This window comes from Lepidothrix coronata, unplaced genomic scaffold (assembly GCF_001604755.1).
Source record: "Lepidothrix coronata isolate B3197 unplaced genomic scaffold, Lepidothrix_coronata-1.0 Scaffold70, whole genome shotgun sequence".
Lineage (NCBI taxonomy): Eukaryota > Metazoa > Chordata > Aves > Passeriformes > Pipridae > Lepidothrix > Lepidothrix coronata.
Genome location: NW_016690250.1, coordinates 1267679 through 1281293, shown reverse-complemented (window position 1 = coordinate 1281293; position 13615 = coordinate 1267679). Strand labels below are relative to the sequence as shown.

The 13615-nt window shown below is 42.4% G+C and overlaps 1 protein-coding gene across 1 annotated transcript in view; it reads left to right on the top strand.

Moving 5' to 3' along the window:
• The first annotated feature begins 1317 nt into the window (after positions 1-1317).
• The window catches only part of FBXL4 (F-box and leucine rich repeat protein 4), a 58715-nt gene continuing 46417 nt past the window's right edge, over positions 1318-13615 (top strand). The window contains exons 1-3 of the mRNA XM_017818710.1: positions 1318-1385; positions 8207-8372; positions 8941-9530. Coding sequence (XP_017674199.1) covers positions 9022-9530 — 509 coding nt within the window. The 5' untranslated portion in view covers positions 1318-1385; positions 8207-8372; positions 8941-9021. The remainder of the gene's footprint in view (positions 1386-8206; positions 8373-8940; positions 9531-13615) is intronic.

Below are 13615 nucleotides of genomic sequence, written 5' to 3'. Positions count from 1 at the left end.
ATACGTCCTTTGCAATATGCCAGGTAGGAACCCAAGAGGCACTGCGGTTTGCTGGAGCAAGTACTCATTAAGTTTAATTAAAATCAGGGCTTGCCTTATGATATGCCGGGGACTCCAACACCACGTCAAAAGCATAACCCAACTGGGATGGGGTTAGGGCAAGGCTTATATGCTGCCTGGTGTAAAAACCTCTGGGAGAAACCAGTCTGGGGGTCATCACGGGCAGGTGCCCACATCACTGCAGTCTTCATGTCTGCAGAGGTAAGATGACACAAGCCAGAGCAGGCCTGAGTCACAAAGCACAACATGGCAATAATTTGACATGCTGGAGGGAATGGACACCATCCAGAGGGACTTTAACAGTCTTGAGAGGTGGGCCTATGTGAATCTCATGAGGTTCAACAAAGCAAAGCACAAGGTCCTACACCTGGGTCACAGCAATCCCAGACACACCTACAGGTTGGGCAGAGAAGTGATTGAGAGCAGCCTTCCAGAGAAAGACTTGGAGGTGATTGTTGATGAAAAACTCACCATGAGCCGGCAGTGTGCACTCGCAGCTCAGAAAGCTAACCACGTCCTGGGCTGCATCCAAAGGAGTGTGGCCAGAGGTTGAAGGAGGTGGCTCTCCCCCTCTACTCTGCTCTTGTGGGACCCCATCTGGAGTACTGCACACAGTTCTGGTGTCCCCAGCATAAGGATGTGGACCTGTTGGAGCAAGTCCAGAGGAGGGAACGAAGTTGATAAGAGAACTGGAGCAACTCCCCTACGAAGACAGACTGAGAAAGTTGGGGCTGTTCAGCCTGGAGAAGAGCAGGTTGCATGGAAACCTCATAGCAGCCTTCCAAGTATCTGAGGCTGGCCTACAGGAAAGCCGGAGAAGAGCTCTTCCTCAGGAACTGTAAGGGTAGTAGGACAAGGAGTAATAGTACAAACTGAAACAGGGGAAATCTAGGTTAGATAGACAGCAGAAATTCTTTACTGTGAGGGTGGTGAGACACTCTTAACAGGTTGCCCCGAAAGGCTGTGGGTGCCCCATTCCTGGAGGTGTTCAAAGCCAGCCTGGACGGAGCTTTGAGCAACCCGGTGTAATGGGGGGTGGCCCTGCCCATGGCAGGAGGGCTGGGACTAGATGATCTTTAAGCTCCCTTCCCACTCTTAAAATTTCATGATTCTGTCATCCTGTAACAACCCTCCGCCGCCCGCTGCCCGCCGGGACGATGCGGGCCCGCCCCGCGCCGGGGCTCGGGCAGGCGCAGCCGGCGGCCCCGCCCCCGCCGCGCCGCTTCCCCCGGTTCCCGCCCCCGCCGCCTTCCGTGCGGGGCTTCCGGCGGCGCCCGGCGCGGCGGCGGCACCGGCGGCCTGGGCGGCTCCGCCCTCCGGACGGGGTAGGGTGGCGGCGGCGGCGACGCCGCCGGGCGGGTGCGGGGGGGCCGCGGCGCCGGGCCTGGCAGAGCTCCCGTGTGGGGCCGGCCCTGCGCGGCGGGGGCTGGCGGCTGCGGGCGTGTGTATATATGTATGTATGTGTGTGTGTATGTATGTATATGTGTATGTATGTATGTATGTATGTATGTGCGTGCGTGCGTGCGTGCGTGCGTGTGTGTGTGTGTGCGTGTTCGCGCCCGCCCGGCGGGGTCTGGCGGGGCCCGGCCGCGCTGGTGCCCGCGCGGCGGGGAAGGGGCGCGGAGACAGCGGCGGCACCGGGCGGTCCCGCCTGCAGCTGCCCCGCCGCTGTCCCTGGGCCTCGGCGGGAGCTCCCCTAGGGGAAGGGAACTAGCCGTGTCGTCAGAGAGCGCGAGCGCCTAAGGGGTGGGAAGTGGTGGGGATGGGCTGGAGCAGGGAAGGAGGAACAGTGCTGGGAGCAGACAAAGCGGGCAGGGCTGGGCACGGGTTGTGCTCCTCTCCCCTGCGGATGTCCCGCCTGCGTGTTACACATTTACACCTCTACACAGTTGCCCGATCACAACACCACAGAAGGCAGGGTAGGAGCTGAATTAGAGATATTTTGTTCCTTCTTTTTTTTTTTTTTTTTCCCCCACCTACCTGCTTTGGGGTGCTTCACTTGTGGATTGTTATTTTTTACCAGTGCAGGCTGATGAATGGGTATCATTTGGACTTGAATGAATATGATTAGGACAAGGTGACACGTTTTTAAACTGCACCAGGGGAGGTTTAGGTTGGACATTAGGAAGAATTTCTTCAAAGAAAGGGTGATGAGATATTGGAGTAGGCTACCAGAGATGGTGCTGGAGTCACTGTCTGAGAAGGTGTTTAAGGAAAGAGTGGACGTGGCACTTAGTGCCATGGTCTAGTTGGCGTGGTGGTTTTAGGTCAAAGTTTGGACTCAATCAGAGGGCTTTTCCAACCTAATTGATTCTGTGACAGTGGGAGATAACAACTATGTGGCCTAATAGCTGTCATCAATGTGGTGAGGAAGCAGCTGACCAGCAAGTAAATGCTATACAGGGTCTAGAGGAAATGTCAAGAGAAGATTGAGAAGACAAATAAGACAAATGCACTCAAATTCCTTTTTAAAAGTAGTATTCAATGGGGACTTTTTTCTTTTAGTTTTTTGGCATGAAGAGGAGAGTTTCACCATAGCTGGAAGGGTAGTTGGTCGAAATGAAGTGGTATAATGCTGGTGACATTAGGCTTTGGATAGAAATGGCTACCTACTGAGAAGCAATTTCTTTTATCCGTGAAGACAGCCTTCAGAAGGCAGGATGGCCACCATGAGCATGTCATAGGTGCCGAAGGAACTTTTTTCTCCATTATATTGCAATTCTAAACCACGCAATGAGTCTGGTCCTAGCAGAAAGGCAGTCAGTGAAGTAGTGTGAAATTCTTCGGTTTTGTCTGTTTTGGTGCTCATGATGGCAACACAAGGAAGATTCTAGATAGGTGGAATTTGCCATATATTCCAAGTTTCTTCAAACTGCAAATTTATAAGTTAAAAATGTGTAAAATGGCTGGTTTTAGTGCCAGAATACATTATGTGAAGAAACATAGCAGGTAGGGCCCGAGTCTAAAGTATGCTGTAAGAGCTTATTAATTTTTAATTAATAATTGCTTCTAGTTTCAACAAATTGAATGTAGATGTTGGTATAATCTAGGTAATTAACAGCAAGAGATGCCAACCTGTGGTAAAAGTACTCTGTTTTAGACTGTAATGTAAGGATCCAGTATTCCCTCTGTGCATTAGTGTACAAAGATAATTAAGAGATTTCCCATTTAGCATCTTTTATGTAAGATGCATATATTGAAGTGCATTAATCTTTTTAGAGATAGTACAATCTATTGCTTTTGTCATTTATATGTTCTTTGTAATTTGTCAATATTGCTGTTTCTTTTATAGTCAAATGAAAGAAAACTCTGTTCAATACTCCCAAGTGTGAGATTAGCAAAACTCGTGTGTCATGTGAAAAGGGGAAATTTCCTCTACTCTTAGTGTGGGGAGAGTTCATCAGTGATTTATTAGTCTGTTAATGCCCAGAAAAGCTGAGACCCTCATGCCCAACCAGTGTGTCAGTGTCCTGTTATGGGGACTGTTCACTGAACAGTCTGTCTGAATCGGAGGGCAATTTGACTGCCCTTTTCAGGGGGCTAAGCCAACAGGGTAAGGGAGACCCCTCAGTGGGTCTTCACACTTTATTAGACTGTGTAACCCGCTGCCAGTGGCTGCCAACACCCATGAAGGACTCACGGTAACAGTTTATGGGAAAACGGTCTTACAAATAGAAAATTGTGACAGGTTAAGGTTCAAAGATTGCCAATGATAGTATCTGACTGCAAAAAACATTTTCAAAGCAATACACAGACAAGTTCTAGTCCCAGTAAAAGTATTCAGCGTGCACAGAGTGGTTCTTACACAACAGGGTTCCCTACGAGGGGAGAAGACAGGTTCAGCCTGTTGACTGATTCCAGCAGTTACAGTGGAGTCTTCCGTAACTTTTCCACCATTCTCAACTTACTTTTATACTATTTCTTTTTTTTTAGGTGGAGCTTGAGTGACTGTAGTCATAAATACCTTTATTACTGATTGGTGTAAAATTGTCTTACTTCATTTTTGAAGATACAGTCAAAAAAAATATAGAGTGCATGCCCAGTGGGCAGTGGTCATACTTGGAGGCGGGTAACTTTGGGATGGAGGTGTGCACTAATATTACAGTCAGGCTTTAATGAACCAAGTTCATCTGAGGAGAGAGATTTTGCCACAGTTGTTGGCTCAGCAGCAGGACATCTCCTACCTTCCTTGGTTGACAGGTGCTGTGCCGTTTGTCAGGTGCAAAGTACCATGTAGTTCCCCTCCCTGGAAGGATTTCCACAGAGCCTGGTTGTGGTGTCTTCACTCCACCCTCCGTTTCATCCTCCATAGCAGGTGCTTACTGTTGTATGGGGAATCATCGTGGAACTGCCAACTGCTTTCCATCCAGGGAGTAGCAGCTGTGTTTTACCCTGTAATTTCTGTACCATTAGAATTTCTGTTAGGATTTGATTATAACTTCTCAGTTTCCTCTAATTTTTATCCCCAGCCATCTTCCCACACTGGTGTAAACAGGAATTATTGCCTCTCTGGCTTTAAGAATCAAACCTGGTGTATACATGTTGTATATACAATATTTGCTTCTCTTGAAATAGTATGAACTCTTGTCTATCACGTGCTTTTCCAGGGATGGCTCAGGGATGAAATATGCCATCTTTTTTTTTTTTATATAAATTTATTATCTGTTACTTGTTACATTTTTACACAAATCCTGCATTAGTCTTAGAAAACTTTCTGTATGCATAGCATGAAGGGAAGAAAGGGTAGTCATGATAGAAAAAGGGAATTTGCCCATATAATTGAAATAGTTGTCAATTAAGTAATATTCTGGGTAGGAGATATTGTAAATAATGTGATGCACTGTAATGTATTTTGAAAGAAGGTAGCTTCTCTCTCTCTTAAAGTTTTATTCCAGGTCTAGTCCAGTGTGGTTTTCTGGAGTCCTGTCTGTCTTGTAAAACTAGAAGTAGCATTTCAGTGGCCCTTTGAGCTGATCTGACTTGGGGCCCTTGCAGTCTTATTGCCCCCTCGAGCCGGCACTGACTTCATGTTTTGGTTCAGGGAGAACAGACTTGCTTGCAGGAGTGTTTAGTGTCTGCCTGGGGAAGCCCCAGGACTCATCTGACTCCCCAGCAGTGCTGGCTGGAGAGGTGGCTGTGAAGCAGAGAGCGATAGGTCTGTGCAGCATGAGATGGGAGGGCAGAGCTCATGCAGCCCTGGAGAGAGGCTGGGAATCGGATCCAGCCTGGAAGTGCAAAATGGACATGTAGACATAGGAAAGCACCTCACAATGTTATTGTATGTTCATAACATATTGCTTTTTGTTTCTAATAAAACTGTTAGTGTCTTCTGTGCTAGTCTCTGGTGGCTGCTGAAGGTTCTGGTGTTTAATAGCAACATTTCAGTCAATTTAATGATATGAAAGAAACCAAATAAAAGAAGTAGAAGGCTGCTGCTTGGGAGGAGGATAAAAAGATGCATTTAAAAGAAACCTTTATTAATCTTCACTTTGGCATAATTATGCCTGTAAAAAGAAAATCAATAATATGCAACAGGCCAAGGACGCTGCCAGAGATTGGAAGGCATAGTTACATGGGCTAAACGGATCTCTTTAAAATAATCAAGCAGTTTGTGGGAGGGAGGAGTTTTCCACATAAAATTTGCATGTACATGAACTGCTCTGCTCCAGAGCTGTTTGTCTTGATGCTTTGCATAGATCTGAGTCTGCATTTTTATCTTTTTTTGCAAAGTTAAATCCTTTTAATTAGAAATCGGTTTGACCTGTGTTAGTTCCTGAAAAAATCTCTTTGTATCATCTGACCCTACTGATCTGTATTTAATGTAATTCTTTCACTAGCTTATTATCCTTTAACCTCTGGAGCAATTTTTCATTGGTCTTTTAACTCCACACAATCATTAATGCTTGTTTTAAAATGCCAGAAGAAGACTTCCTATTTGTATTGTAGTCCTAATGCTTACTTAATCCTTCTTTTAGAATAGTTTTCTCTTTCCTCTTACTTGTTATCTGTATTGTTCTTAACTCTTTAGAACTAATTTACTTCCACTTCTGTTATTTAAACTAATACATTTTTATGAAAGCTCTCTGTTCCTACTTACTTACTTTTGAGCCTGTTGACTAGTGCCAGCCAAAATTGATAAAGTTGTGTCAGCATCAAGGATATGAAATTTTTGCAGGTTTTATGAAATCATCAAGTTGCCAGAGTGAGAATGACCCACTCTGTTTCTGCTAATGGAAAATCTGCAGCATGATTTCAAGGTAACTGCTCTGTTAGATGTGGCTTAAAGTGGCCAGCTAGTTGATGTACAGCTCTGAACCACTCCACGATTATGCTGCTCTTGGATGAGCTGATAAGGAGCACAGCTGGGTTTTACAGCAGCACTGTGGGAGCTCTGGGCTGTGGCTAGAGGCAACCTGAGTTTGCAGTGCAGACACGAAGTTGTGTAGGTTGTGTATGTGAGATAAAGTGATTCCCACCTGATCTTGAAGTACCCCAGCTGAATGATTCTTGAAATTGAGATCTGGAAAGCCATAATTTCCATGGAGCAACCTTCAAATCATGTTAATCGGTGAAATTTTGAGTTAGAGTGTAGTGTATATGCTGATTTACCCATGATTCCAGGGCTTGATAGCAGTACATTTGTTGAAGTTTAATGTCTTTTGGCATATTTTGTATATAGATTTTTTAAGAAGGAAAAATCTAGAAGGAGAATGTATGTGTTATCTTTGCTTACATCAAAGCATCTCTGCTTTGAAAAAATAGCAGTTTTCAGTTTCAAGTTGTTTACTTTGGGGTTTTTTTTGTTTTGTTTTGTTTTGTTTTTAAGGAGGAGAGATTCGGGATTGTGCTGCTTTTTTCCCAGTGCCTTTTCTAAAAGGTGGTTCAGGTTCTCTGGGGGAAACAGACATTACTGGTTGTTGGCATTCCAGGGGAGCTTGAAGTAGATCCAGCACATTGTCTTATGCTCCCTTCTTCACTGAATTTCAGAAGTAGTTCATGTTGTTGACAGCTATGTCAACATGTGAAAAGGAAGGACAGGAACTAAACAAAAGGCAAATAATAGAAGAGTCAAGAAAGTGAGAAGTGAACACTTCTTTAGTAAATTTTCTTTCTGTGATAGGTAAGAGGGGCAAATAGTGCAGCCTGTCCTTATCTGTTACAGCGCCACCTTGTTGGAAACATTCAAAGAGAGCTGTTTGTACGTGTGTGTGTGTGTTTAAGTATGGGAAACAAGCAACTGACCCGAGAAACACAAATGGTGGATTTGTGTAGAGGCCTACAAAAGTCTCCGTTTGTTTAATTATCTACCCTACTTTAAGCTTATGCTTCCAAAAACTCTGAAGTGTGGTCTTGCTTGTACCCATGGCAAACACTGAATATGTGGTTTGTCTGCCTGGCAGTGTGAGGCATCATGTTAGTTGTTGTTTGAGCTGTCTTCTGCAATAGAAGAGTCGCGTCTGTTGGTTCAGAGATTACCACAGCATGTAATCCTCTGATAAACTAACTGGCAACTCCAGTACAGGCTGTTGAAGAAACATTTAATCTATTTTGAGACATGCTTAGTCATCCCTGTTTTGGCCTCTTAACAGGTTGCAGGCATTACTCCTTATTCTCTCCTATTAAAGCTGATGAACAAGGTAATCATAATCAGAAGGCCAGTTTGTGAGAAATGGTTTGTGTTACTGGAGGATGTGAATTCATAGCCCAAGTGTGTTGTGTACTGTCAGTGGAAACTGGAGAATACGTTCCACATTTTGTTGTGTGTTGGTAAACCTCACAGTTTACATCATGCAGGTATGGAGCAGCTGCTAAATATGGGACCAGCATATGTAAGAGGACCTTTATTAGTAGGGAATATGATACAGCCCTTCTGTGTCCCGTAGCCAACATTCAGCTATAAATGTTTCTTCACTGTGGTAAATAGAAAACTTGAGTGACTTACCTTGAATTTAGCTTTTTTTCATTGTTAAACGTATTTATTTGATAGTTTTACTTGTGTTGGTGTAGGCTGTGTAAAACACACTAGTATACTTAATTAATAGTATGTTTTGTGTTGATTTTTTTAACTAGCTTAACAGTATGCAGATCTAGTACATTTTATGTTTAGTGGAATTATTACTTAAGTGAAAAAATTTTCTCTCTTCAGAAGTAAAATGCTTTCTATGAGAACTTCTGATGCCAAGACTCTTTTGAAGACTTACTTTGTTGCATGGCTTAAAGGCAGATGATATTGTTAATGAATTCTGAGCATCCTTCAGGAGACTGGTGACCCTTCTATCATTGATGTATGCTGTCATGGACAACTTCAAATGGTAAAGATGGTATTTTTGTGAGTCTTTCTCAGATTAGTACTTTGATAGAGGAAGCAGCACGTTAAGTTTTTGGTTTAGATTAACGGCCCAAAGCTTGCTTTTTTGACTCTGAAAACCATTCACAATGCTTTTAAGAAAATGCTTTTCACAATGGTTTTAAGAAGCTGTATCTTCACAATGTGAAGCTCTGTCTTGGGATACTCTTTTACAATTGTTTATGGCAAGAGCCACATTTAATTTCATACTTGATTTCATTTCCCTAAGTCAGTGCAAGTTTTTTTTTTCTTATAAATCCCTGGAAATAATGCTTAATTTAACCATTAGTTTTTTTCTTGCTTGAGGGCAGGTTTTGGCTAATGTTTCTTCACACTATTCTCTTCTTTTAAACACAGTAAGTGGGAAGCCACACTTAGTAACCTCCAACTAAACAATTATCTTAAAATAAAATCTAATAGTTTGTTAGTATTTTAGTAGCAGTACTTTGTTTAAGAGGATATTAGAAAGAGCACAATTTGCTTTCTAAGAATGTTGTGTCTGCTCACTATGTTTATTCATTCTGTTTTATCAGCTCTTTTCCAAAACACCACAAGCAGTTAATGCACCTTATAAAGGACTCCTGACTTTTTGATTCTTCCTAAGTCAAATCTAGATGTCACCAGTGTTTCCCATGTTAACAGTTCTGAGCATGTTTTACTATATGTGCCTTCGGCGCCGAGCTAGGACAGCGACGAGAGGAGAAATGAACAGTCGGAGGGCGATTGAATCAAACACCCGAGCCTTACCTATCAATGTTGAAATAGTTCAGTATGCCAAAGAAGTGTTGGATTTCAGCTCTCACTATGGCAGTGAAAACAGCATGTCATATACCATGTGGAATTTAGCAGGTATTCCAAATGTGTACCCTAGTTCTGGTGACTTTACTCAGACTGCTGTCTTTCGAACTTACGGGACCTGGTGGGATCGTTGCCCCAGCGCTCGGCTGCCGTTCAAGAGGACACCATCCACCTTCTGTAGCCAAGACTATGTGGAACTTGCTTTTGAAGAACCAGTTTATCCCACTGCAGTGCACATTCTGGAAACCTATCATCCTGGAGCTGTAGTCAGGATTTTAGCATGCTCTGCAAATCCTTACTCTCAAAATCCACCAGCTGAAGTAAGGTAATTTTTTTCTTTCCTTCCTTATGCTTTCCTGTAGGATGTTAAATGCTACACACAGTGCTGTTTAATGAAGTTTACTTCCTAGTATTTATCTGTTTTGCATCCGACCCACTAACTAAAATAATTTACTTTATTTCTGCGTGTTTTTAAAACTGTGGTGACATGTTTTGATAACAACTTCAGAGATGTGGATGTTTTGTAGGAATTATTGCAGCTCCTAATATCAAATTTAATTTGTGTAATGATAGTTTTTGTGTTGGAATTTTTATGAGGAATAATTATTATGCCTGTACAGAAACGACTTTTGAAATGGCAGGTCTGAGTTCTTCCTCCAATAAGAAAAGCAAATTGTGTGAAAGAAGCTGAGGATTCACTGTTGCTGTATCACCCTGCTTCAAGTAGCCATAAACTTTCTTCTCTGCATGCTTTAGGTTGCGTGTATAGTATAATCAGGCACTGTAACTATTCATATGGAAATGAGACTAAAACCAGAAGCACAGAACAGTCAGACAAAAGGTGATGCCATTTGTCAGATCTTTATTTTTGTTCTGATCAAAGGGTGTGAGCTGCACTTTGTTTTTACACTCACTGCATAGGCTAAAAGAAGCTGATTTGATCCTGTTGGTTTTCCTCATAGTAGAGTCCTGATGAAATTTCAGTTGGGGGGTCAGGAAGATGGTGACCTGGGGAGTGGTAATATAGTAAAATAAAACACTTTGTATGAGGTGTGAAGCTCTTAGTGAGGAGGTGAGGAAATAGAAATGGAAGGAGAAAGAGAACAGGTCAAAGTACATAGTGGGCAAAAGCATTGGGAAAAGCTATCAGTATATGCAATCAAAGTACTCCATATCAGAAGAGATTAAATGATACCAAAGCTATAAAGAAAGGGAGAGCTGATAGAAGAAAATGTATGCTGTAGAAAATAGTATGCCAGCAAATACTCTATTATGTTGAAATGCACACTTTGGTGGCATAACCAGTATTAGCTTGGATGTCGGGTGTTTTTTCCTGCCTTGCCTTTTACAGATGCAGCTAAAAAGCATACTTATAGGTCTAACTTAGTATCCCTTGCTTCCTAATACTAGGCCATTGATGTTCATTCGAAAATTCTTGGGAAATTGAGTGTTATGTATTCAAAATTCCCAATTAGTATCTTTTGTATGATTCTGTCATATACTGTTCTTAAGAGCAGTTGTTTGTTTTACAAGTTTCTAGTGAGAATATTCTGTACAGCTCAAAAACATGAATTCAAGGAACAGTGATGAGTGAAACTAGTAATAATAGGCCACCTAACTTCAGAAGAATGAGTGTGTTTGGCACTGTAACACAGAACTTATTTATAGAATGATATGTGATGAAGGCAGCTTTTAAGACTTTCAAGTTTAGAACCTAGTGTGAAATAACTTTTGGGCAATTACTCTGTGAACATTCTTTTTACTTTTTTATTTTATGATGTAGATTTTTTACTTCTTTATGATGTAGCACAGAACTTATGTAGAGATTATTTCCGTAACTTGATAATATTGCATTAGGGTAATTGTAACATAGGGTGCTTCAGGGCACCACAAGGATATAGTTCTGATTGATAAGCTAATGCTATTTTATGTCTGTTTAGGTTTAGGTTCTTAAAATAGTACACCTCGGTAAAGACCGAGAAGTGTTGGAGGAAAGCTCAAGAAATGTTAACTGAAGGAGCTACTTAGTGAGGTGCATTAAAAAAAAAAAAAGAGAAAATTGTTCAGAGAGATAAAAGGAGATGGAAGTGAAAATACTAATATAAAACTTTTGGATATGCGCTTTATGACTCCTCTTGAGGTGTGATCAGTGAGAACTCAGACTCCCTTCTTCATGATAAAAGATGAAGCTTCTGTAGGACCCTGCTTTTTAATTTGTAGGCAAGAATACCTTCTGTCCTGCCTGCATAGTTTAACAACATTTCTGGTTAGAAAAAGGTTGTCTCAGGGATCCTTGGAACCAGTTCTCTGTGCTGCCTCTTCAGTACTTGTTAGTCTTGATGCGAGAGAAGTGTTAGAGGGACTTCTTTTTTTTCTTTTGGCTTACCTTCCCTCAGCAGGACTTGTCTGTTCAGGGCTGCACATTTGGTTTGTCTCCTTTCTTCTAAAGGAGACAAACATGTCTTATACATAGTGTCTTGAAGGGAAGATGAAGGGACCTTTTCTCCACATGAGGTATGCAATATTTTTTCTCTGTTCATTTGCTCACCTTTATGAGGGGAATCTGAGAAGTTGCAAGGGCGCGGTCTGTTTTCTGCTTCAGTTCTTGGTCCCTTGTTCTCACTTCCAAAAGTTCTCTGAGATGTCAGCTAAGAATTATTTTTTTTGAAGATGGAATGCTGCCGTAATCTCAGATGATTCCTTGTTTAACTGATGTTTTGGTCTTGAAGAACTGGCATACTATTTTCTTCTGTTAAAAAAGGCCATGTCCTACTTACTCAAAAGGCACTTAGAACCTTGTTTTCCTCTTCTGACTCTTTTGATACTCATTTTTAAATCGCCTTATTACCAAAAAACCTTCCAGTGCTGCTTTGTTTTATCAGCTGACTACGGGTGTGTTTCTGAACACCGGTGTAGAAAGGGCAGGTGTAGTGGGTTGACCCTGGCCAGATGCCAGGTACCCACTAAAGCCACTCTGTCACTCTCCTCTGCAACTGGACAGTGGAGAGAAAAAAAAACAGCTAAGGATTCATGAGTTAAGAGCTGGGAGAGGTCACTTACTGATTATCTTCACAGGCAAAACAGATTAAAAGTGGGGATATTACTTAAATTTATTACTAACAGGATCAGAGCAAAAGAGTGAGAAGTAAAATAATCTGAAAAACACCTTCCCCCCCACCCCTCCTTCCTTCCATGTCTTCCCTCCTCCCCCCCAGTGGTGCCAGAGGATGGGGAATGGGGGTTACAGTCCACCATGGGCTGCACCACGAGCTGCAGCGGCCTCAGCTCTGGCATCTGGTGCACCCCCCATCCCTCCTTCTGCACTGACCTTGGTATCTGCATTGTTGTTCCCATATTCTCACTCTGCTCTTCCCTGGCTGGAATTTTCCTCTGCACAGCAACCTTCAGTTCTTAAATATGTTATCACAGAGGTGTTACTCCTGAGTGGCGCTGCAGGAAGCCCGTTCTGGTGCCAGCGGGCATTGGCTCCACGGGACAGGGGAAGTTTCTAGCAGCTTCTAACAGAAGCCACTCCTGTAGCGCCCTCGCTACCAAAACCCCGCCACAGAAACCCACTACAGCAGGTCATTAGGAAGGTTCTTTTTCACCAGTTCCTGCTTTGATATAAAAAGAAGGCCAAATTAATGGTGGACTCTATGTTGAGAGGAAAACATTTGAGATTTGCTTAAATGTTTAGTGGATTATACTAGTCCAGTTTAGTAATCTTTTTTCTCTTTGTTTAATATTTAAAACATCAGCTCATCCAAGACTTTTCTGTGTGCAAAAGCTTGCAGCCTACAAGAGGCTCTGTAAGGAGCTGGTGTACCGGAATACTTGCTCAAGAGGATTTTATATATTCTTGTTGAAAAATGGCTAACACCCACATGGTTGGCCCATGTGTTCACTTTATGCTTCAGTTGCAAGGAAGAATGACTCATGCAGGTGTTCAGAAAGAGGTCTTTGGTTGTGTTTCTTTGTTGCTGGTGCACTGAATACTGCTATCACAGCTCTGTATGATGCTGGCTCAGGTGAACTTTATTCAGAGTGTTTATAGAGATGGAGTCAGACCTTCATGGATGGGAATAAGCATGTATTTTTCAGAGGGCATGTAATTGTTTCTAAATGATCCTAATACTTAAAACATGACAGGTAATTTGAAGTTTTTTCATTATGGTTTAACCAGCATCCAGCTGAGAATTTTCTGTCCTCTCATATTTTTGGCTGCTTTAGAGACAGAAGGCACTACATCACTCTCCTTCACATAAACCAATTTTTAAAATTCATAAATGTCAGAGAAACTGCTGTTTTAACACATGGAGACCTTTTGCACTTTTCTTTTGTACCACTCACACCTTGATTGGTGAGAAGTGTTTGGTAATTCCTTAAACTATACTAACATTCCATGTACAA